The sequence below is a fragment of the Sciurus carolinensis genome, chromosome 16 (assembly GCF_902686445.1).
Source record: "Sciurus carolinensis chromosome 16, mSciCar1.2, whole genome shotgun sequence".
In the NCBI taxonomy this organism is placed as follows: domain Eukaryota; kingdom Metazoa; phylum Chordata; class Mammalia; order Rodentia; family Sciuridae; genus Sciurus; species Sciurus carolinensis.
In genome coordinates, this window is record NC_062228.1 from 28,237,540 (window position 1) to 28,262,522 (window position 24,983).

The 24,983-nt window shown below is 51.3% G+C and overlaps 1 protein-coding gene across 2 annotated transcripts in view; it reads right to left on the minus strand.

The window, feature by feature from the left end:
- Window positions 1–20,039: 20,039 nt before the first annotated feature.
- Slc6a2 (solute carrier family 6 member 2) overlaps window positions 20,040–24,983 on the minus strand; it is a 40,313-nt gene continuing 35,369 nt past the window's right edge. For both annotated transcript variants that reach the window (XM_047530025.1, XM_047530026.1), the window contains exons 10-15: window positions 24,644–24,772; window positions 24,051–24,150; window positions 22,985–23,085; window positions 22,504–22,671; window positions 20,989–21,060; window positions 20,040–20,370 (exon numbers count right to left, since the gene is read on the minus strand). In XM_047530025.1, the coding sequence (XP_047385981.1) occupies window positions 20,347–20,370; window positions 20,989–21,060; window positions 22,504–22,671; window positions 22,985–23,085; window positions 24,051–24,150; window positions 24,644–24,772 (594 nt within the window). In that variant the 3' untranslated portion in view covers window positions 20,040–20,346. The remainder of the gene's footprint in view (window positions 20,371–20,988; window positions 21,061–22,503; window positions 22,672–22,984; window positions 23,086–24,050; window positions 24,151–24,643; window positions 24,773–24,983) is intronic.

Consider the following 24,983-nt stretch of genomic DNA (forward strand, 5'->3'; position numbering starts at 1 on the left):
TCTTATCCTGCTTTGTCTTTCCAGAGACCTGTACCTCCTGGGAAGCTACAGAGGGATGCCAGTAATCAGAAAAATAATTAGCATAAAAAGACACTTTGCTTTAGAGATGCCAAGATTTAAGAGTCATGTGCCGGGAACAGGCATGGCATCCAGAATGCAACGTCACCTAACCACAGACCCAAGGGCGAGGTGACACTTCTGACAAACTCTTCTCCTCAGACCTCTGTGTGGTGCTCATGAGAAAGCCTGAGTGCAGGTTGTAAGGCTAGAGAAACCTGCTTCCAGGGGTGCAGGCAAGAGGCTCTGCTCAGGTTCTCCCACCATTGTTGTGGTTTGGAGGTGAAGTGTCCCGCAGAAGCTCACATGTGACACAGTGCAGGAGGGTTCAGAGGAGAAATGATTGGGTTGTAAGAGTCTTAACCCGATCAGTGAATTAATCCCTGATGGGACTAATTGAAGTGGTGGGTGTGGCTGGAGGAGGTGGGATTGGGGCGTGGCTATGGGGTATATATTTTGTATCTGCAGGGTGGAGTGTCGGTCTCTCCCTCCCTCTCCCTCTCCCCCTTCTTCTCCCCTTGTGCCCTCTCATCCCTGATGCGAGCTGCTTCCCTCTGCCTCTCTTCTTCACTCTGCCCCACTCTTCTGCCATGATGTTCTGCCTCACCTTGAGCCCTTTGAGGAATGGAGCTGGCCTTCTATGGACTAAGACCTCTGAAACCGTGAGCCCTCAAGTGAACTTACCAGAGAGCAGCAAATTAGATCCCTCCTAAGGACCTGGCTCCACCTCTGTTTGAGGCCTGTATTGAGGCCAACAAAAGGAGAAATGTTAAACTCTGTGCCTCATGATATGGGACACAATCCTGTCCTGAGTCGAGATCATTAGAGAACTTTCACTTCTGGTGAGAGGAAGGATGACTGAGCAAGCCCCATCTTCAAGACTGAGGAACGCAGTCTTCCCTCAGGCCGAGTCTGGACCAGGACAAGAGAAACAGTCCCAGATGCCTCCTTCTGTAACTGAAAGCTCCTTGTCCGCACCACCAATCCGATCGCCAAGACAAGGTCTTGAGACAAAGGAAAATGCTTTATTGTTTTGCTGGCAGAAGAGAAACCCAGGGGACTCCTGTCCCAGAACCTGTGATTCTTCCCATCAGCAGGAACGGGTGGTGTGTGGGGTCCGGTTATCGACGCATAGTGAGACCACCAGAAACTAAGATAGGAAAAAAGTTTATTTTGGGGACAGAGAAGAAAAACAGACGGACATGTCAGGACTGCCACTCCAAGTGGGAGGGGCAGCAGCGGCAGTGACTTGGGCAAGCTGGTTTTTAAAGTGAAAAATCATACACACCAAAAAACCTTGGCAGCCTCACAATAGGGGTCTTTCTTTTTTTCTTTCTCATGGAATACAAACAGCAAGCTTTAGTTCATCTATTTTAGGCTGCACCTGGCGGGTAAGCAGGGCGGGCGAGGCGGAGGAGCTAGACGATCCAGATCTGAAACCGGCAGCTTCTGGAGCCTCCGGAGGGATGGGCTGCTTCACAGAAATGGTCACGATGTCCTTGACTCATGGCCACGTTGTTTTATCTTGGGTGCTGTCCTTGTATTGCCCACAGTCAGCCCAACTCAATGATTTTATTTGCACCCATTTTGGTTTGGTCAATCTTAACTAGGTATATTTGTTTTAGATCACAAGGTCTCTACCTTTTTCTTTTTCTAAAGAGGTCTCTTTCACAGTGGCTTTTAAAGAGGCGATTCAGAGAAAATAAGATTTCAAAGCTTACAGGGGATATAGTCAAGGCAAGAAGAGAACCCCTGTTACACTTCAAGTCTACAAATACCAAGTCCCAGGACTCTGCTGCTAGGGAGAGTGAAAGTCTGGAGAGAGGCCTTCTCTGAAGGGTAGCTGCACAAGGCAGGTCTGGAGCTGAGGGCGGGACAAGATCTTTTTATAAACGCATTTCAGAGACCATCCCTCACACAGGGGAAATAGAACAGAGCTCAATGTCACACTAGAAGAATTTGAAGCTGTGGTACACTTAGGATACCCAAGGCAACAGTGCGCACATGTGCATGCATTCACATGTGCACACACACACACACACACACACACACAATCAACCAGGAGGAAAAGACATTGCCTGTTTTCTCTCTTAAATACCCTCAGTTTCTACTTTCCCACACTTGATGTAAAGCATTGAATTCAAAAAATTGTAAACACACACAAAAGCAAGAAAACACCCATTAACAAGTGATAAAGCAAACAACAGACTCAGAGTCAGAGATAACCTAGGTGTTAAAACTAATAGACTGGGGATTTGAAGTAACCTTATGGAAAACGTACATGGATGGAGGGTCATGGTTTGGATATGAGATATCCCCAAGGCTCATGTTTGAGACAAAGCAAGAAGGTTCAGAGGCAAAAGGATTAGTTTATAAGAGGTGTAACATAATCAATGGCTTAATCCACTGATATGGATTAATTGAGTGGTATCGTAGGCAGGTAGGGTGTGGCTAAAGGTTGGAGGTCACTGAAGGTGTGCCTTTGGGATATGTATTTTGTCCCTGGTGAACAGAATGCTCTCTCAGCTTCCTGACTGCCATGTACTAAGCTGATTTCCTCCGCCACAGGCTTCTGCCATGATGTTCTGCCTCACCTTGAGCCCCAAGGAATGGAGTTGGCCATCCATGGACTGAGACCTCTGAAACTGTGAGCCCTCAAATAAACTTTTCCTCCTCTAAATTTGTTCTCTTCTGTTGGGGGCCATCTTGGACAAGATGGCGCCTGGCAATGAGCCAAAGGGCACTGGGTACCAAAATAAGGAAGTACCCATAAAGGTTGCTTGCCTCCAAGTTCCTTGGAGACTTATGATGTGTTGACGCCAGGCTCTAGGATTGGCTATCTAATATCATGCCGCGCGTGGACAGCTCGTGATTCATATAGTGCTATGCTGACATTCCTCTGCATGCTCTCCTGTGTGAGAGAAAGAAAGCTTTGCTATAATTGGCCGATAAGCTAGGAGCCTGGGGGAGGAGGGAGGCAGAGGGTAGAAGAGGGGAGATAGTGGCAGAACAAAGGAGGCAGAAAAACAGAGAGGACGCAATAAATCTGGTCAACTAAAGATTGGTGGTGTCTCCTTTCTCCGCGCTGGTTCCGCTGGATGGAACACTCTTCAGGTCTTTTGATCACAGCAGTGAAAAAGCTGACTAAAACAGACAAATCTGGTGCAGGAAATTCCAAGGCTGCACAGCATTCAGGCAGTGGCATGGATGTGGCTGGTAGCTTTCAGCTAAGTTCACTACGATAATCAGGAGCAGAAAGTGGATCACAAAGATTTGAGAAATTTGCATTTTGGCCAGAAAACTGCAAGTAAAATGGGCTAAAGAAATTGTGGTTGTTAAAGACAATATGGCCACCAAAAAATGGTAAATTCTTTATCCAGAGACAGTTGGAAAGATGGCATCTAAGGGATTGGCAAGACCATGCCCATCTCAGGCTCCAGATGTAAAGGTAAGGATTTCTTTGAGAAGAGACCCTGCTTTCCTGGGGTGCCTAGGAAGTTGTTTCACCATGCTCAGTCACCCAGGCACTCAGAGGCTGCTGTGGCCATGGTCCCTGGAGGCCCAAATGCTGCTCAAGATGGCAGCAGACCTTGGCGTCAACTATGTGGTGCTGGTTCTGCAGGAAGGCAGGATGCTGGAGTTAGGGGGTCATGGAGGCTTCCACCAGGATTTCAGAGGAAGGCCTGGCAGACCAGGCAGTTTTGCAAGGTCAGAGTCCCCAAGGGCTCTGAGTCCCGGAGAGGGCCATGCATGAAGAAGTGCAAATGAAGCCAAAGCTGCAGTGGGGACCCCTGGCATGAAGAAATGCCCGTGCTGTGGACCGCCTGCTAAGGAAAGCTGCAGAAATCAGACTCAGACAAGCCAAAAGAGAGGCCAGCTGGGCTTCAACCAACAAGGCCACAGGGGCGCAGCTACACAAGCTCTTTGAAGAGTACTCCAAATCCTGAACGTGGAGCTATGGGACTTGTCTGTGCAGCTGAATTTCAGTCTTGCTTTGACCCCATCCCTTCTTTCTATCCCCCTATTTCTCTCTTATGAAATGCAGGGATTACTCTATACCTGTATATGTTGGATACATATAACTTGCTTTTGATATTTACAGGGGCTCATCGTTAAGAGTTTGTCTTGAGTCTCAAATGAGATTTGGATTTGGACTTTTGAGTGATGCTAGAACTGTTAAGCCTACTGGGGACTCTTGGAAAGAGACTGAACATATTTTGCATTGTGAGATGGGTTTGAGTTTTGGGGAGTATGGGGACGAATATTATGGTTTGGATATGTGACGTCACCCCAAAGCTCATGTGTGACATGATGTAAGAGGGTTCAGAGGTGAAATTATTTAGATCATGAGAGCTAAGCTAATCAGTGTGTTAATTCACTTGAATGGATTAACTGAGTGGTAACTGTCAGCAGGTAGGGTGTGACTGAAGAAGTAGGTCACTGGGGTTGTGCTCGTGGGGTTTATATTTTGTCCCTGGTGAGTGGAGCTCTCTCCACTCCCTGACCCTCATGAGCTGAGCGGCCTTTCTCCACTGGGCCCCTCCCCGTCATGTGCTGCCTCACCTTGAGCCCAGAGCAATGGAGTCGCCATCCATCCATGGACTGAGACCTCGGAAACTATGAGCCCTAAGACATTTTCCCTCCTCTAAGTTGCTCTCATCAGGTAATTTGGTCACAGAAATACAAAAGCTGACTAAAACACAAGACAAAAACATAAACACCAAAGATGTGAAGATTGATCTACAAAAATTTTAAAATAAACGTAAGAGTAATTTTTCTTTTTTTTTTCCTGCAGTGCTGGGGATTGAACCCAGGACCTTGTGCTTCCGAGGCAAACACTCAACCAACTGAGCTATCTCCCCAGCCCATAATTTTTTTCTTATTATAAATCATTATCAAAACCAAAAATACTATGAATGAGCTATGGGTTTAATACATATCATAAAAATAGCACAAAAGAAGGGAGATGGGAATTTAAAGCATGCTGCTGTAAAGTTCCTACGCATCACACGATTGGTACTATACACAAGGTCATTAAGCAAAGGTGTGGATTGTACACCCAGCACAGTCACTGAAGACTTTTTAAAGAGGTACAAATTACAGCCCAGTTGGGAGCAGTGACACACACCTGTAATCCCAGCCACTTGGGAGGCTGAGGCAGGAGGATTGCAAGTTTGAAGTCAGACTCAGAAACTTAGAGAGGTCCTAAGCAACTTAGCAAGACCCTAAGCAACTCAGTGAGACCCTGTTTCAAAAAAAAAAAAAAAAAAAAAATTTTAAAGGTCTGGGGATGTAACTCAGTGGCAAAATGCCCCTGGGTTCAATCCCTAGTACACACACACAGACACACACAAACCACAAAAAAAAAAAAAAAAAAAAAAAAAGAAAGAAAGAAGGAAGAAATAACAGCCAATAGTAGAGAAAAAAAATTGAAGTATTAAAAAATGCTCAATCCAAACACAAGCAATAAAACTGGAAAAAAAAGAACAAAGACCTCATAGAAAAGCCTGGTAAGAAGACAGATTTTAATCCAGCCATACCAATAATCATGTGAAATAAAAATGTTTCAAACCCCTCAATTGAAAGAGACTGTTGGGTTTGATTTTAAAAGCAAGACCAGCTCAGTGGTGCCTAATGGATGCCTGCCTCACTCCTTGACACTCACTGCCCACAGCTGAGAAGCCCCCCCCCCGCCCACCTTGCCCCTGGGAAAGCTGAGGAGCCAGGCTGGGTGCTTCCTCCCCTGGTGCCAGCGGAAGATCCGGTCCTCCCGAAGCTCACCACGGCCCCCTTCCCTAACAGAGAGAGCCCCTGGCCAGTGTCCTTCCCTTACTCTCAGGCCATGCTGGACCTGCCTTGCGGAGACCTCAACCGTGCAGGGAGCACAACTCCCCAGCTTCCTGTGAGCGGTGGGGAGCGGCCTCAGCGTTCTGGCCACACCTTGCGTGGAACTGTAGATGTAAGGACGTAAATAGGTTGAAAGTAATCGGAAGAAGCTGATGCCCCACACAGATGCCCACAGGGACAGTTGGTTCCACAGGGACATGACATGAGTGAATGTTACATGGGAAAGGGAGGCCTGTTAAGTGATGACAAAGGGGTCAGTTCACTGTGAAGACACGACCCTCCAACACCCAACAACAGAGTCACAAAGGCCCAGCGTGATGTCTCGGGTTTGGTCCACTCAAGAGCAGGCCCCAGGACAAGGACTTGGGTGTGGCCATTTGCAGGGAGAAGGTGACCCCAGAAAGCACTCAGAGAGGAGAGAAGAGAGACAGGCGAGGAGCCAGCAGCTGCAGTGTGCTGTGAGCAGGTTCCTAGTGGACAGCTGGGCTCTGCCCCACGGGGGACCCATGGAAGAAGGACCAACACAAACCCCAGAGCTGCTCCTGTGGAAAAGAAAGGACACCAAACCTGTCACTGTTCCAGAGGGGCTCCCTCCTGGCTCTGTGACCTGCCCCATGGAGAAGCCCCAGGCAGGGTTACTAGGGCTGGTTGAGGAAGCCACCCAGCCTATAGGAACAGCAAGCAGAGGTGACTGGGACAGGCACGATGGAGTCTATTAGGTCACAGAGAAAGAACAGAGAGAGGCTCAGAGAGGGACCTGGCTCAAAGCCCCCAGAAGTCATTAACAAAGCCACTGGAGCCAAACCAGGGTCCCCTTGCTCTGACACAGGGTTCTTTCCCCCGCTCCACCCGGATCCCCAGGCTGACTCCTCTCCACATGGGTATGACCCTGCCTCTTGACCACACTCAGCTGCCTGTCCCTCTGCAGATGCTCACGGCTGCTGCCCTCTCCACATAGCTCCAGGGTGTGACAGGGACTGTCAGACACCCATGCCCCCCCCAAGGCAGCCCTAGGCGCCCAGGGCTCTGTTGACAGACAGGTCCCTTGCAAAAACAATGCCCACCAGAACCTCAAGGGAATGAGTGGCAGGAGCCGAGCCCTCGCCCTCCTCAACACCAAGCTGCGACCAAAAGCAAAGAATAAAGGCAACCCAACCAGATGAAAGGGAGGGAGGGAGAGGGAAAGGAAGGTAAGAAAATGCAGAAAGGATTTAAGAGGCAAACCTGCAGAAGCAGGAAGAAATCCTGGAGCCAGGTCCCCCCACCCCCGCCCCCGCCCCAGCTGCTCATTAGTGTCACCTGATTAGCTTTTAAGAAGTGTCATTGTCTGTGTTCCATTCTGATTCTGATTTCTGTGGCCCAGGGAGAGACCTGGACATTAGTATTTTTGCATTTTGTTTTAAGTTCATTTCTAGATTAAAAGGAAAAATCACGCTGGTTTTCTTTTTCACCCCCAGTCTCGGGAGACTGTAAGACTGCCTCAGGACGACCAGGAGTTGATTCCGCAGGGAGGAAGGGGTGGTGCCGGTGCTGGGAAAGAGCCTCCTGCCTTTGCATCAGTCAGCCTTCCACCTGGAGCCAGGAGTGTGAGCAGGAGAGGGGAAGGAGGGGACCCTCCGTCTGGCCATAATCAGCTCCCATGCAGCTCTTGGTGACACACGCAGCCATATCCACAGCCAGGACTTCCTCTTAATCTTCTGATCTCCTTGGAGCAGGGGTGGTTATTTTTATTGGTCTGTGTCTCGGATGATCTGTCCAGGTCACAGTAGGGGCAAGGAAGCAGAAACACAGCTCATTGTAGTCCTTGTGGTCATCTGCTCACCTGTATTCATCAACACAAATAAGAACCAAGGTAAGTTAGCTAGTGACCAGAGGCTTTCCTGTTAGACTGTGAGGCTGGGGGTGTGGACCAAGGTCAGATTCATCTTCATCTTCTCCTAGCAAGTGGTTGGCTGTGGGACTAGATGGATGGACTGATAAACTGCCAGCCAGATGGTTCTGTACACAGAGAAGTGGACATTAGCCTTTATGATCTGTCAGTGGTACCTTTGAACCCGAGAATAATAATAATGGTAACTAAAAGTGATCGAATATCTTTTATATATTTTCATTATAATTTTCATATTAATCCATATAATCTGATCCAGAGTAATCTATGCAGTTAATACTTGGAACCACTCCCATGAAAATCAGCATGAGACCCAAGAAAACTCAGCTAGTAAGTGACGGACAGGACCAACTCCATAATTTGCTGTGCATAAATAAAAATGTAGGACTCCTTATTTTGAAACTTATAAGAACTTTAAGGCAGAAAATAAAGAGAATTTTAACAACCATGGAGCCCTTTGGAGAGCTGGGCCCTGTGACTTCAAGGTCTCGTGACCAGGAAGCCATCCCTGGAGACAGAAGTGGGATGAACCTGGGGCCTAGTCCTTAAGTGCCAAGCAATCTTGCCTTCCAACACAGGATCTTGTTCAAAAACCTTTATCTGGGCTTGTTTGGATCTGTCTGATCTCCAATTTCAGAGACCTGATTCAGAGTGCGGACCGGCTTGGTTGACAGTTCTCTGCTGCCCTCTTGTGGGAAGTTTCCATAGGGCCGCACATGCTTCAGGGAACTAGGACCACAGCCCTGCTAAGACTCCAGGCAACACCACCAGTACTGTCATTATGCCTGTGCTAACACAGAGACACATGGGGACTGGTTTCCAGTCCATTTCAGCACCTAGGGTCCTAATCATGCAGACGCCTGTGAGTGAGAATTCCCCAAATCCATTTCTCCTTCAAACTTCACATTTACACCAGCAAATAATGAAACATTTAGGGATAAATCAAACTAAAAATGTGAAAGACTTGTATTTTGAATACTCCAAAGCACTGTGGGGAGAACTTAAAACACCAAGAAATGAAAAGACATTTTTTCTCATGGATCGAAAGTCTGAATATTGTTAAAATGTCTATATTATCCAAAGCAATCTATAGATTCAATGTGTTCCTATAAATGTACCAGTGACATTTTTTAACAGAACAAAACAACTCAAAAGACCAGAAAAGACTATGAACAGCCAAATCAATCTTGATAAAAAGTGAAGTCGAGACATAATATTCCTGATTTTAAAAATATTTAACAAAGATACAAACTGATACTAAAGCCTTCGGGCCCAGTGGCCTTCAAGACAGAACTAATCTAGTTCTGGGCACCTCCAAGTTGCTCAGGAAACTCTCCATCACATTGCAAAGGAGCACTTCTTCTCTCTCTTTGGACTGATCCTGAATGAGGAAAAATCAACTGTTTTCTTCTCTCAAACTCACTCTCAATAACTCACTTCAGACAACAGATGTGTTTTTCCCACATGCCAATGCTCCAGCTGAGGGTCCTGCAGTTCAATTCAATTCTGACCCCATCTACCAAGAGGGAGGTAGTGTCAGATCCCACAAATTCGGGGCTCAGTCCCACAAGACCATCCCATGTCAGATGCCAGACATGAATCCCAGGCCTCAACTGTGAAGCGGGTTCATGGTGCACTGGATGCCAACGTGTCTGAGTCTGGTGGACAGACACCCTGATGCAGCCAGTTTTATGAGGCAGGTCTGGTACTTACAGACAGGCAGCAAGGGCCAAGAGAAGCCGAGGACTTACTGCAAGCCGCTCCCCAGCACAGCTGCCTAGGGCACCGGAGTCCTATCTGTGTGAAGGACCAAGAAAGCAGCCTGCCCTGGGCCTTATGCACCTGGTGTCACGACACACCGGGCTAAGCTGCTAACGGGCATCAGTTCTGGTGGGGACCGGACCAGGGGCCAGGCTGATCTGGCCAGAAAACCCCACCATATCTCAAGATATGGCCTTCTGGCACATTCTAGTCGTTACGAGAACTACGAGTGAGAAAGAAGCGGGGAGCTGAGTGGTCCAAGGTCTCCTGGCCAACCTGGCCTGCAGCAGCCGTGCTCTAACTGGCCGTGAGCTGTCCGTGCTTCTGTGACCCCTTCCTTAGGGCTGATCGTTTGTTAGAGTGGCTTCTCAGAACCAAGGGAAACACCTGTGCTTCCCAGTTTGTTTTAAAGGACAGCACGAAGGATACGGATGAGGGAAGGATAGAAGGGCAGAGCAGCCAGATGAGGGAAGGATGGATGGGGAGGGGGGAACTTCCGTGACCTCCCCGTGAAGCCTGCCATGCTGGTGCCCCCCCGCCCCCCGTGTTCAGGAACCCTGAAACTCCCTTGTCCTTTGGGGTTTTTCCAGAGGCTTTCTTAAGTAGGCATGATCGGCTCAACCGTGGTAAGCTCTCTCCTCCCCGGAGGTCCAGGGCTGAGGCTGAAACTTCCTGCCCCCAAAATACATGACTGTAGCCCCTACTCTGGGGCTATCTAGGAGCACCCTGTTATCAGTCCTCTCATTAGCAGATAAAAAAGAGATTGCAAGGATTTTAGGAGCTGTGTGCCAGGAAAGGGGAAGAGGGAGGCAGAAATCAAATGTATCTCTTATTACGTCCCCGTCCACCCTGCGCCATTGACCAGAGACCGCATATGGAAAAACAATACGCAATTCAAAATACACGGGCACATTACTAGACTTTCTTTGGTCATTTATTAGTCCAGTCCATCATCATATCATAGGCAAATGTCGTAGCAGCTGAGCCTCCTTCAGATCAGAACCCCCCAGGTGGCCCACAGATGCATCAACTAAATACGTGGTTGTTGGTTTGTTATGCAGAGATCGCTGGTGGATACACTCTGCAAATCTAAATTCCTCAGTGACTTCCTCCTGCCTCCTTACTATAGCATAGGATGGCCCTCTTCTTCTGGATTTTACTTTCTTTTCCCATTCGAACCCCAGAATGGCTGCTCTTGTGCTTCCTGAAGTGCTTTTTACCTCTGCACTGATACCTTTCCTATTCTTACTTGGAATATTAAGACTCACCTGTCATGGGGGACTCTCTGATCTCCCCAGGTGGAGCTCTGTCTGATTGTGGTACAAGCTTATGATATGGCCTGGTCTCTTTCATCACTGTAAGACCACCACCACCGTTTTAATGAATGACCAGGATAGGCTTCAGTCCATTCTGCTTCTCACAGGGTCCCCCTAATTCTCAGATGCCGGCAGTCACTGAAAGGAAGGCAATGATCACGTCCTTCCTGTGTTCATCTCATCCTCTCCCTATGAGAACCCTGGTTCTGTGCAGGGCAACAATATGCCCAGCTAAAAATTACCTGCCTAGACTCTCTTACAGGTAAGGTTGTCACATGACCCAGATCTGGCCAATAGGACCCAGGCAGACATCCAGGTGGGGTCCAGGGAGGCTATTCTTCTCCAGAGCGCCAGGAGAAAGACCCTCCTGGCCCGTCTCCTGCCATTTCTCTTTATTTCTCTTCTTCCTGCCTGAAAGGTGGGCCAGATGTCTGCAGGTAGATGAGCCACCTTTTCCCCACAGAAGCCACGTGCTGTGGATGTCAGCCCAGGAGGCTAACAGGAGCCCAGACACTTTTTGATGACTTTCTTAAGCAGCTCCAGAGCCGTCCTGAGCTCTGGCCCCTGCCCAGCAGGAGGTCTTGCTAAAATCCTTCTCCCTGACCACTTCTTCTCACCCCACCCTCTGCTGCCTGCCTCTCCCTGACCCATGGCCTGCATGTCACCAGAGAGCAGAAACCCTCACTTGTTAAGAAATCATAGTCACATTTCTGTGGTGGACAGTCACTTGTCATCCTAATGTTCTGTGGGTGCAGTGGTTTTGCTTTCTGATGGTGAGCCCAGCCCAGCCTGTGCCAGGCATAAAGAACCCGAGGGCACAGGGCTGGGGCACGCTGAAGAATGCCAGTAGGGAATTTCCCAAGGGAAACAGAGACCTCAGATGGAACCCCCTGCCTCTATGTGACCCAGCTGTTATGGTTCAGATATTAGGTGATCCCCAAAAGTTCGCATTCAAAGGTGAAATGATTGGGTTATGAGAGCCTTAACCCAATCGGTGGATTAATCCCCTGACGGGATTAACCGAGTGGTAACTGAAGGCAGGTGGGATGTGGCTGGAGGAGGTGGACTTTGGGGCTGTGGCTTTGGGGTGTATATTGGTATCTGGTGAGTCGAATCTCACTCCTTTCTGATCATCATGTGAGCTGCTTCCTTCCATCGCGTCTGCCTTGATGTTCAGCCTCACCTCAAGCCCCAAGGAATGAAGCCTGCTGTCTATGAACTGAGACCTCTGAAACCGTGAGCCCCCAAAGAAACTTTTCCTCCTCCTAAATTGTTCTTGTCCAGTAATTTAGTCACAGGTGCATAAAAGCTGACTAAACACTAGCGTAAGTCATTTGCTCCTTAGCATATTGTAGGCACTTAGATATATACATTTGCATGTTTTTATTTAAAATCTGCATGTAAATTATCTCTACATATAAATCACGTAGCATTACAAGTTATGTATATGTGCAACTTACATATATGTATACATATGGATAAACTTATTTATTATGGTGCATTATGTATTCATTACTGGAGAGGGTTTGGAACTCTCCTGGGTCCAAGGAAGATGAATGTCAAAGCAATTAAAGGCACAGACTGGATCCACACCTCCTGGATTCAAACCCTAGTTTGAACAACCCCTAAATTATTTCATCTCCTTGGGCCTCAGTTTCTGCCCTTGGACACGGGAAGCCTTCCCACCTCGCGGAGCTCTTGGGAAGAGCCAGCGTGTTGGTGTTGGCAGAGCCGTAAGAGCAGTACCTGGACAGGAGGAGCCAACCCTCTGCTAACTGTCAGCACAGTCACTGGCCTTGTCCAGGGTGCTGATGGCCCTAAGGCCTCTGTCCTCCTGGGAATCTGGTGTGTGCGGCTGGGGTTTGGCCCTCCTCTGCCAATGCAGTGTTTTCATGAAGCCGGACATGCCTTGGGCCATGTTTGCTTTGCAATTCCAAAACCTACCATGGCTGGCGGGGGAGGGGGAGGGCTCCGTGAATGCTGTGGTGGAACCATGGACCCCTCGTCGCCCACCTGAATCTGCAGCTCCTTTGACAGGCCAGCCTTGCAATGTCCTTGAAGAACCTCATCCACGCCCTGTCACTCCTTCCCAGGGGTAGGACTGGGTTACTGTCAAGTGACCAGAGGTGTGGACTGGGCTCAATGACAGCTCCAGAGCTGTTCAGGGGCGGTGTTGCAAGAAGGGAAATTTAGTGGGGTCCTGGGAACAGGCTCAGGGTGGGCAGCGGGCAGGAGTCCTGTTGCTGGGTGGGCCATGGCTGTGCTGGGGCTGCTCTGGGCCTCCCCTCAGCTGGCTCTGAGGCTGCTGCCCCGGGCTGGGGCTCTGGACCAGAGTTCAGGGGTGCTCTTGAGCTAGCAGCTGTGCTCTGCTGCAGAGTCAAAGGTTCTGTGGCTCCTGAATGCCAAGACCAAGGCCCTTGCAGGGACCATCTCTGGGTGCAGGGGAGGACTCTGGATTTCCCGCATTCCAAGCCATACCCTCAGGGCCTGCTCTTCTGGCCTAGCACAGCCTCTCCCAAGCCTGGGCCGGCAGAGCCAGTAGCTGACAAGCAGGACAGCAGAACCAGGCAGCTGCTGCTGTTTGAGGAGTCGCCGGCCACATGTGTCTATCTCTTCCTCCTCTGGGCTGCCCACGAGGTCGGGGCCAGCACAGGGCAGCGTCTCCCTCACCAGCACTAGGGGTCTGATGATGGCAGGCAAGAGGCAAGGCCCAGGAAGTCGCATCTCCTGAAGGCTGAGCCTCCCCAGGGGGTCACGGGCACTCAGACCCAGTGAGACTTGGATTTGGCTCCCTAGACCCAAAGGCAAGCCTCAGCAGCACCACCCAGGGAGGGAACAGACGCTGTTCTGGCCACACGGAACACAGTAGTCGCCCTTGAAATGGGCAGAGTTGGGCAAGAGGAAAACCATCATGGCGTGGCTGATCTGGACCAAGTACGTGATAACTGGCTGGGCATCGGGTCCCTTTCTGGACACAACACCGACTCTTGATCCTCCCATGGCCCCATCAGGAGGTTACTCCTGTCACTCCATTTGTCCATAAAAAACTGAGCAAAGGGACGCCCAGTAACTTGCCCAAGGCTTCACACTATGGAGTGACCGCACCAGGGTTTGGATCCAGGCATAGTGGCCCCAGAGAGCCTGCTCCTAGGCGCTCTTGACCTCTTTCATCTGCTACAGGGATCTCAGGCCCACCCTTCTGAAACAAGAAGGCCTCCAAAGTTTTAGATAAGTTGCCCGAGATTCCACAGCAATAAGGAGAGACGAGGGCTGGCGGGAGCTCAGTGGTGGAGGCCTTGCCTGGCACCAGAGGAAGAAAGAAAGGAAGGGATAGAGGGAGATGGGACAGATAGAGAGCTGGAATTCAAATCCAGTTCTGGTCTAATTCCAAACCCTTCACCTTTTCTATTAAACCAAAGACCTGAGAACCACAGACTAGAGCCCTAATCATTCCACCACCTGTTCCATGAGAAGTTGCCTTCATGTTATAACAGCAGAGTTCTCACCGAGAGATGAGCACAGGAAAAGTGTTTGACTCCCACACTAACCTATAGGATGAATAAGGGGCAGCCACTTCCACCTTGGCCAATCTGTCTGACTAAAAAAGCAGTCATTCTCATCTTAGTATAAATTAGCCCATCAGCTCTGAGCAGTTCCATTAGAGTTTCACAGAGTCCGAAACAGGACTTTAGAGACTCACCTAGACCAACATTCTTATTTGACAGATCAAAAAACCAGGCCTGAATGATGAATTGCACAATGTGACTTAATCACAACGTCAGAGTAGCTGTTCTCAAATGGGCACTGGGAGTCTCAAACCTTCCCATGGCCTTGACCCCTCACCTCACAGATCCATGCACACCTCCCTGGACTGTCCTATTTGGGGCTACATGACAAAGTGGTCTTCCCAGTCCCCTGCAACAAGCCCCCATAGATGGATTGGTCCTGATAACCCTGCTGCTCTTTCTTGCAGGTCCAGGGCTCCTGTCAGGACTCACCTGCTCCCCAGCCCCACTTTGTGTCCAGAGGGAGCAGAACACGAGGACAGTGCAGTGGAGTGACTTCAGAGACCACTCCTCAGCCCTGGCCCTCGGGTGGGCACGTTGCTCCTGTTGTCAGGGGCACCCTTGAGGCCCGGGTGGGGTGGGCAGAGATGAATATGCAACTTGACCCTGGCGACGGGCTCACTTAGGGCAGTGGACATTTGCCTTTAGTAAGGGGTCATCAGAAGAGAGCCCAAAGGTGACACGGCTGTCCCTTGTGTCCTTGGATCGGTTCCGGGATGCCCAGGAGCACCAAGATCAGCAGATGCTCAAGTCCCCGATGATTCTCAGAGACTCCTCACACCCCCGAATGCCTCAATCGTCTCCGGATTGCTTATCACACCTCCTACGACACATAGGCCGTGTGAGGGGCCACCATACTGTATTGCTCAGGACATGGTGACAAGGGAGGAAGTCTGCCCGAGTTCAGGGCAGACACCTTCTTTTTCTAGCATTTCGATCCACAGGTGGTCAAATCTGCAGGTGCTGGACCCGCAGAGGAGGGCCGACTGCATAGACTTGAGGATCCGATGATCACGGAGATGTTTCCTTCGAAAGCTGGACGTGAGCTCCTCCAAACAGAAATTCGCACTTGATTCCAGGAGGTGCTGACTTGGAGACCCACCCACGGGTGAGCCTTTGGTTTGGGTGACTCTGGATCCACTGTGCAGATGAACCAACTGAGGCCGAGAAGGACCGTGTGCCTGTTCCTCTGGGAATGCTCACAATGAATCTGCATGATGTCCTCAAAGAGGACAGGGTGGAATTCAGTCTCAGAGAATTCAAAAGCCCATATAGGGGCCCAAACGGGCTCCTGACTCCCCGTGCTGTGTTGGTTCCCCTAAACTCGTCAGGCTAGGGGCAGGGTGGTGGCTTCCAGCAGGGACCCCTGCTCACTGCTGTTTGCTCCATATGCAGGCTGCCTGGGACCAAGTGACCAGAACCATCACGGTGTCTCTGGGAGCCAGGCTCCTTGCCCTGGACCCCTTGGCAGAGTGAGCTTGCCTCTCACGCTGCACGGCCTGTGCTTATGGCTGTCAGAAAAGAACCCAGACCCCTCAAACAGCAGGGCTTAGAGGTTGTGCAGCCTCCTGCTCCACCTTCCCTCACAGTGTCCCCTCTACCAGGTCCCAGGAGACACTGCCTGCTCTCTGCTGCTCGTCTCCAGTGCTGGGGAGCTCACCCCTTCCGGCACCAGCCCACCCTCCCCTCTGGAGCTGTCTTCTGGAACTTCCTACCATTGACCTCAACTCAGCCCCGGGCCCAGCCGCCTGCTCTGGTGGACTTCGCATCTTTGAAAGCACGGATCGTTTTGCTATTGACAACTCCTCCTCCAGACTGGAGTCCTCCTCGTTGAAAACAAGTACATGTGCGATCAGGTCCTCCCCACGCAAAGACAGTACTCAGCCCTGAGGACCTAAGTGCGAATGCAGCCTTCATCCCAGAAAATTTGACACACAAATTGTGCATTAATTCAATCCAACTGGAAAGTCCAGCTAGAAGCAAAAAGCAAAACTAGATAGCTAAACCTGCTGTTTCTTGGTATCTGCTTTTTATTTAAATAAAAATGTAAGTTGGGATGAGGGTGTAGCTCAGTAGCACAGAATGTGCTCAGTGTGTTCGAGGCCCTGGGTTTGATTCCCAGGGCCAAAAAAGTAAAATGCACATTAATCTCTGAGCTAAGATGACAGATTTAACCCCTTCCGGTCTCCTGTTCCATGGATTATAAAGAGAATTATTTGGGCAAAAGGTGGGCCACTATGACCAAAAACTCTTCTTTACCAGCTGGAGGCTGGTCACAGACAAACCCACTTGCCTTATATAATTTGCAACATTTTGCCTTCATGACAGAAAGCATTTGGAACTCCATCACCAGATCATGGCACAGGAAATGTTCTTTATTATTCTGTACATTTATTTTTCTATGAAGAGAACAACTTTTAAAATAAAGTTAAACCAGAGACATAGTTGCATGATACTGGAACAGTCCGTGATTCAAAGAGGACACTATTGAAACAGTCCTTATTTACACAGAAACAGAGACAGAGGGACGAATGCAGGCACCCCCGGAACTTCACATTCACCAGCAAACCCATGCAGCTGACTGGCTGGGCTCAGACCTGGGCCTCCATGGACAGCCTCCAATTCTGTAAAACAGCCCTCACGACAAAGGGTCAGACTTCCTTTTTTTCAAACAGCAAGTGTTTCTGGCATTGGCTGAAGAAATATCTGAGAAATAGAAACTCTGAAATGTCTAGAAAAATCAAACTTCTGGAGGCTGGAAATTTGATCTTTCTAAGCTCAATAGGTCTTTGGTTATAGGATGGCTTTGGGAAGCCCTGCAGTAGGGACGTGCGGTCTTCACTATAAATTTAGCACAAGAATATTGTCACGGAGACATACAGGGGTTTCTAAAAAATTTATTTTAAGCGAACAGGACCCTCGATTATCTGATCTAATCCCAGATTTTTGTCCACAAGGATCTTAAAACCCAAAGATATGAAGCCACTCTCCCCAGGTCACCCAGCTAGTCGGTCACAGACCCAGGTCTGTGCAACTCTAAATGCTGTGTTGTTTTCACAACACCACACCCCCTCTCTGTTCTTTTCCATTCTGTAGCTTTCAAAAGAAATAAATAAGCATATAGAGTGAATCCAGTGGAATTGTTCTAGGAAATTCCTATAGGAAATGACTTCTTTGGTAAGAATGCTTCCCTCTTACATCATCAGAATGGAAAATAAATTATATGGCAGGAGATTGACTCCTACCTGGGCAAAACAATAAAAATAAAAATAAAAATCCCTCTGAGAATTAAGGCAGTTTGGGGACTTTTGTTCAGCAGGATATTTGGCAAGAGTTGGCAGCTCCCCTTCTCCTTGGTCTCATTTGCATCTAGAATGAAGACTAACAGGTAGATGCTCAACAACAGACACCCGGTAGATATCAGCAGGATGGTTTAAAACAATGTCTTCTATTTCATGAAAAATAATAATTCTTTAAAAACCTGGTAAAATATCAAAAGTGTCAAGTGTCATATACAGTACACAGGAGCACCCTGGTCCGGGCGACCTCTGCTATTAAAAAAAGGTCACGAAAAGAAGTCAAGCGTTACTTATGATAAAGCACTCCATCCCCCACCCTCAGCGCGCGGCCAGGTGAACCCAGAGGGTCTCCCGGCTCCTTCATGGGAACCCCCGAGGGTTTTCTGGGGACCCCGCCCTCCCTGGGGCCTGAGCATGGCGCCAGGCCCTCCCGGCCCCCACCCCAGACTCGGGAGCCGACTTCATGGAGGCAGCACCACGGCGGCAGCTGGGTGTTCATCTGGCCAGCACCTCGTCCCCGATTTGCCCCTGGGACACACGTCTGCAGGCAGAAGGACCTTGCGCAGATGGCAGAGAGTCAGACGCCTTTCCTACTATGCGCTCTCGCCAGCCAAGGCGACTGGGCCTTTCGGTGGCCCTGTTCCGGGGGTGACTGCTCTCCTCTAGAGACGACAGCCCCTGAGGGACTTCCTCTCTGGCAGCCGGCCAGGTGAGAGTGACCAACCGCCTTGGCCGCTCAGAGTGTACTGTGCTTCTGTGTTCAGGTCAGCTCCGGGTGGGGAGCCCCGCTGCCCAGGCATGGCCCACTCAACCCCTTACCAGCCCAGACCTTGAACATGAGCAACTGAAATGCTCGGCCTTAGTTACTCTAGGGGGAAATCGGGCGACGGAGCTGGGAGGCAATTGTGGGTGAAAGTGCTTATGAAAAATAAATCGAAGCTCGCACCTAGGAGGGACTGCCCCCACAGGAGGAGCCGAGGTGGCTGCTGGGGCCAGGGTCACACCCGCTGGCTCCCCTGGGCTGGAGCAGGGCAGGTCCCACCTTCACAGGGCCAGGACACTTGCCGCTCGGGCTCGAGCTGGCCTTTAAATGGGAAGACCAGAAGTCTCCTGGTTTCCCTGACTCAGCAGGGCTATCCTGAGGCCCTCAGGGACAAACCTGGCTCCTGGCTCACCAGCCCCCTTCTTGCAGACGCAGAAGCACCCTAGTCTCAGACCCAGCACCTTCTCCACCTGCCCCCCCCCACTCCTCCACCCAATGGATATGCCACTTTTATTTTGCCCAAAATTCTGCAAAGGGGCCCTACCCTGCCCCTCGTCAAAACAATAGTGTGCGAGCTCCATTTCCAGTGAGGGACAGAGACTCAGACCATAAACGAAAATCCAGCCAGAGCCCTGTTCAACATGCCACCCATCCCCTCACTGAACCCAAACGAGCCACCACCAGAGGGCCTCGCTTGCCCGTTAGTGTCAAAGGTGAATCCCGAAGCTCTCTAAAGCCACCCACGTGCACTTGGTTGGGGTGCTGGGTGCTCGGTCCCACCCAGCCCTCCAAGGTGCCAAGTCCAGTCTCTGAAGAGACCCAAAGGGAGTGCGCAGGGCCAGTTCCCCCTTGCTCGACAGCCCTGTGCCAGGGAAGGCTTTGCAGGTGGACAGTAATCATGGCACCTGTCAGGTTGCCCCTGGACACCCTCCTGGCCCCACGGGACAGTAGAGGGTCCTGTGATGGAGACACACACTGGTTTCCCTGGATGCCTCCCTGCCCTGTTAACCCAGGAAGGTCTGAGGAAGCACAGAGGGTTTCCTGGGCTCCTGACAGAACAAGACAGGTCTTGAGGCCTCTAGGGTTTGTCTAGTGCAGATCCCTCTGTGGAACCTGCTCACTGTGGTTCATCCACCTTTGTCCCCTGACATCCATGGCCCTGGACGACCTGAACACCAGAAATCAGTGGAACATTCTAGAACACACACACATATCAAACTCCGATTAGCCAGAGGGAAAGCTTCTGCTCAAGATCCTCTAAAATATCTAACTGCTGACTTCATTTTAGGGGCAAATAAATCCAAACTCCCAAACTGAGCTTCAGACACCAGCATGCTACCTGGGGTGGGTAAGAGTCAGAGAACCTACAAAACCCGTTCCCCACACCAAACTCAGCGGGGCTTCTGGTTGGGTTTTTTTTGTTTTTGTTTTTGTTTTTTAATCTCACCAAAACACCATCCTCTTTCAGTTTTGGTGAACTGAGGATTTCTTCGTGACCCAAAGTACAAGCAAATGTGGTAGAAGATTCTGCGTGCATCAGAATCTGGGGGGCTTCCAAAGAGGTAAGTCTGCCCCCCAAAACTCAGGGGTTCCGGAAGTCACTGTCCTATGTCCTCCTTTCTTCCTCTCCCCTGAGGTTTACCAATCCTCCACACTCACAGCCCACGGGCCAGATGAACAGAAGCAGAACAAAAACCAGAACCACTAAATTCTTTGTAACTGGGAAAAGTAGAAGACGGGGGTCAGAAAGGGCATCTTCCAGGAGAGGAGCCCCAAGACAGCGTCCGGGGCAGCGCGAAGCCTCTGGCCTGGACCGTGCAGGGTGGGTTCCTCCTCCGCGGGGTCGGGTTCAGATGGCCAGCCAGTGCTTCAGCTGCAGGGGAAGACGGTGAGACGCTTATGCCAGGGCAGGCAGTCAGGGACCAGGAGTGCCCAGGGGCAGCAGGTCGGGGCAGCAGCAAGCAAAGAGGAGCAGAAAAAACAGGGGGCCCTAAAGTGCCCTCGGGGGACAGGCAGGTTGATGCCGGACTTATATCACAGAGGCCCGGAAAGCACAAAGTCACCTTCCCAGAGACGGAGGTGTGGCGCAGGCCCTGGCTACTCACCAAGACCCCCTGACATCCCAGTCCAGAGGTTTTTAAGGGGAAAGAATAGGACTTAAGTCAGAAATGTGTTACTGATGTCCCTGCAGCCCTTTCTTCAAGATAAGACATTCTCACCTAGTTTGGGGACACTCCATGGTGACAACTCATGGAAAGAAAATAGAGTCGTAGGCAAATTTGGCATTGGGCATCCAGAGTCAGGACCAGGGGGGCAGGGGGAGGCTGGTGGGAGGCAGAGGACGGGCCTCCTCCTCCTCCGCCCATCACTACGGTCCCGAGGGCCACGGCCCACTGACACTGAGCTTCTGGCTGTGAGTTCCTGCCAAGGCTGCACAGCCGGGAAGAGCTGGGCCCACACCACCCCAGCCCAGGCTCCAGGTCGCATCTACCTGGAACTGCCGGACGTCCCTCTCCGCCACCAGGTGGTGCTCATTCTCCGGTGTGATGCCATAGGCCAGTCTCTGCGGAGATGGAGAAGGGAGGAGGCCTCAGTTTTTTGTCCCAGGGACACCCTCCCGGCCGCTCGGCTGGCACCCTCTGGACCTGAAGCCCCACTTGGATCTATAAAGTCACCCTCACACTTGCTGTGGAGCTGGTCGGTTCACCCTGAGTCATTCATCCAGGGAACACTTATCGAGCTGCTTCCTGTGTTCACATGCCGGGGAGGCCTGTGGATCGGAGCTGAAGGAGCCCCGCATGGTCTCTGCGGGAGCTGACAGCTCGTTAGGGGTTGGAGTTGAGCAAACACAGGTCACTCGGACTGGGCTTGCAGTGAGTGGACCGTGTGAGCGGGCAGGAGGCGCCTGGGCCTGTGTGGGATCAGGGAGGCCTCCCGAGAGGGACAGGGCAGGGACTCAGGAGGGAGTCCGAATCAATGGCTGATGCCTCGGTGATGGGAGGCCCCCTAATTCCCAAGGTGGGAGGAAGGAAGGTATCCGTCCTGGCTCCCACATCCGGGGTGAGCTGGCTCAACACGGGGCCTCCCCAAGAGGCAGATAGCGGCTCTCTGACTTTGGGATTTCACAGACAGGGGACACGTGGCAAGATCTGGGGGCGAAGGCACAAGGGCCTGCCAGTGACCCTCTCTCCGGCCTCCTCATTTTGCTTATCCATGTCCTCGCCAGGATGTGAGCATCGTAAGGGGCTTTTTAATCTGGTTCCTGGAACAGTGTCTGGCACACACCAGATTCTTAATAAATACCTGTCACGAGAGCAGATCAAGGAGGGGAGGAATGGAATCTTTGTTTTACAAAGTGAGGACCTGAAAGAAAGGCGACTGGCACGGGTTTATAGGGGAAAGGGAATTTTCACGGTTCAATCAGGGGATTGGCCTGATTTCAGAACATGGCACCATGTCCCAAATATTCACAGGTCTGTGTGTGTGGGTTTGCACGTACCATGGATGTTCGTGGAAGAAGAACACACGACAGACATCTTTGGTTTAGGGCTCAGATCATTACGATCAGGAAGGAAGCCCGTAAGAGGAAGATGACCAGATCACAGTGGGTTTGGGGAGGGAAAGTTGGGACACCAACAGTTGGGGACATGACAAACTTTAGAAGGGGGCCCTGAAGTGGGCCCAATTAAGGCAGTCTGGCTAATGGATCCTTCCTGACCCAGGGCTGAGCCTCACCTTCCTGCAGACTCCATGGCAGGAACAGCCATGGCGATAGCAGGTCACATACACAGACCCTCCCGCGGACCAGGCCCTGTGCTAAGGGCGTCCTTTCTCCTTTCAAGGTGCACGATATTATCCTCAGGTACAGAGGTGGACACAAAGGCTCAGGGAAATAAACAGCTTGGCGGACCAGGTGGGTTTGTCTGACCCCGGCAGCCCTGTCCTTCCGCCTCACCTCCACTGCCATGCCACCCATCCCAGCCACCATGACCGACCCAGAGCTCACCTCCCACAGGGAGCCCCGCGTGCTGAGGAACTTGTAGATGACGTAGGCGGGAACCAGGACCATGGAGGAGAGGGCGATGCCCCAGCCCACCCAGTTGGCCCAGAGCGGGAAGACGTATTCGTCATAGGTGAGCGGCTTGAAGTTGATGATGCTGACCACCACCACGAACTGCCGGAGGGCCGAGCCGAGAGCCGGGGAGGAGGGGGAGGGGACAAGCCAGGACCCGTGAGGCAGCGTGAGGGCCGGGAGGGAGATGGGCCAGGAAAGGGAGGGAGAGAGGAAGGAGAGAGAGGAGGAATCCGAGAAGCAGATGTTAACACAAAAGCCAGCGGCGAAGGCGGAAGCCCACCTTGGTCCGCAGGCTGAGCACCCGGGGGCCTGTCTGCCTGGATGGCTTCCAGTCCCAGTGCCCCCTCCCCTAGAGCAAATGTCTCCAGCTCACCCCCACCCCGGACACGCCGCCCGGCCGCACACTACGCACCAGGAGGAAGGCGGGGCTGAAGAACTTCCAGCACAGTCTCCAATACAGGCCGGGCTTGAACCCCATCATCTGCTGGATGTCGTTGCTGAACCTGTCCACACCTGTGTGCACGAGGGCAAGCCGTCACCGCAGCCCCTCTGGCTGGCAGGCTGGGCCCAGAGAGCCCTGGGCATCCCCTAGGCCCCCCACCGAAAGTTCTGGCTCCAAGTAGACGGCAGGACAGGGGAGCCAGAGACTGAGCCACTGGGGCTTGAGAGAGGCACTTTGCTAATGCCGAGCAAGGGAGAGGACAATTCAGGGACAGTGGCACCTTTTATATGTCACCCCGATTAGTTTGTAAGAGAGAAGTCAGAACTCAGGCAGGGGAGAGGACTTGTCCCTGGCTCCAGAGCCCAGCTCTTTCCTCTTACTTCTTTTTTTCTGAAAATAACAACTATGCACGCATAGTTGTTGCATGCATAGGTATCTATTTATGCGTGTCCCTGGCTGCAATCCAATAGGTCAGGCTCCTACATTGCAGTCTCTTCCCAAGAAAGAGTAAGTACAAGACTAAGGGGAAAGATAGTAATTAGCACTGACAACTTGTGAAATGCTTTCTCGGGCTCTAGAATAAGGTTACCAGATAAAATACAGGACACCCAGTTAAGTTGGAATCACACATACAGTATGAAAAGGAATAGTATAAGTATGCCCCTGTAGCATTTGGGACATACTTATACTAAAAAACAAAAAAGAAAGAAAGAAATCATTGTTTATCTGAAACTCAAGATTAACTGGGCATCTTGTGTTTTGTTTGCTAAATCTGACAACCCCACGTGAGAATGAATTCTATCGCTGGGGTGGGCAACTCCTATGGGTTCTTTAGACACTGACCCTGGTGCCTTCAGGGACCACCTGTTAAAGGGAGTTTGTCCTAAGATGAGCTGAGGTTGGGGAGACTTGTTTGCAACACAGGGCCTGCTCTGCAGACTCTGGTGGCTGCTCAGGAATGGAAGGGCCTTCCGTGTCTCAGGGGAAAGGGCTCCGGGAGCCCTGGGGACCAGAGTTCTTCCACGCAGTGTCATACCATAGAACCAGGACACTCCAATGGCTTCCATGAGCACAGCGAAGAGGATGGAGGTGCCAGCCGCGAAGGCGTCCAGCAGAGTCAGCACGTAAATTCCACCCTGGGGCACAGAGAGAATAGGCCTGGGTCATCTTTGGCTAGAAAAGGCCACCACTCTTGCATCCATCAGATCTCCATTGTGTTCATCAAATCTTACCTGTCCCCTGTCCCACTTGCTCAGAACCCCGGGAGAGAATGCAGGGGACAGGGTTGAGGCAGGACATATGACCTTAGGTATTTGCATTCTGCCCAAGGCCTCTGGGAGCCACTGGCCCTACGGGTGGGCACTTCAGTCAGTCCACAGGAGATGGACTTCAAAGGGGCTTTTTCTGCCCCTAAATCAATAAGCAGCAGGATTGCCTGGAAATCCTCAGGGCAGAGGTGGGAGGTAACGGAGAGGAGGGAGCCGCAGGGTTGAGGAGGATGCTGGTCCTGCGAAGGTTCTCCCTGGGCTCGGCCCCGCCCGCTCACCCCAGCCTCAAGGCTGCTGTCTTCGCTTGATTGAAAGGCAGTCCCAGAAGCTCCCAGTGACCCAGAGTCCAGCCCCTCCTCACCTTGGTTATGCAGAACAGGGCCAGGAGGAAAGTGCCCACCGTGACGCCAAACGTGAAGAGTTTCCGGTTTCGCTTCAGGACCTGGAAGTCGTCGGCCAGGCCCGTGATGACGGCCTCCATGCCTCCCATCTGGAGAGACAAGGTAGGTGTGAAGCAGGTGTGGCCTCAGCCTGGGGCCCCAGCTATCCCGGGGTTTCCAAGTCCTGGGACTCAGGCGCCCTGGCGGCCGGGCTGGCCTCTCAGTAATTCCGTGTTCGGTCCTCCCTCCCTCCCCATCCTCTCATCTCTTTTCTGCCCGGATGTCAATCAAAGTCAGAAGCTATGTCAGAGGGTAGAGAGT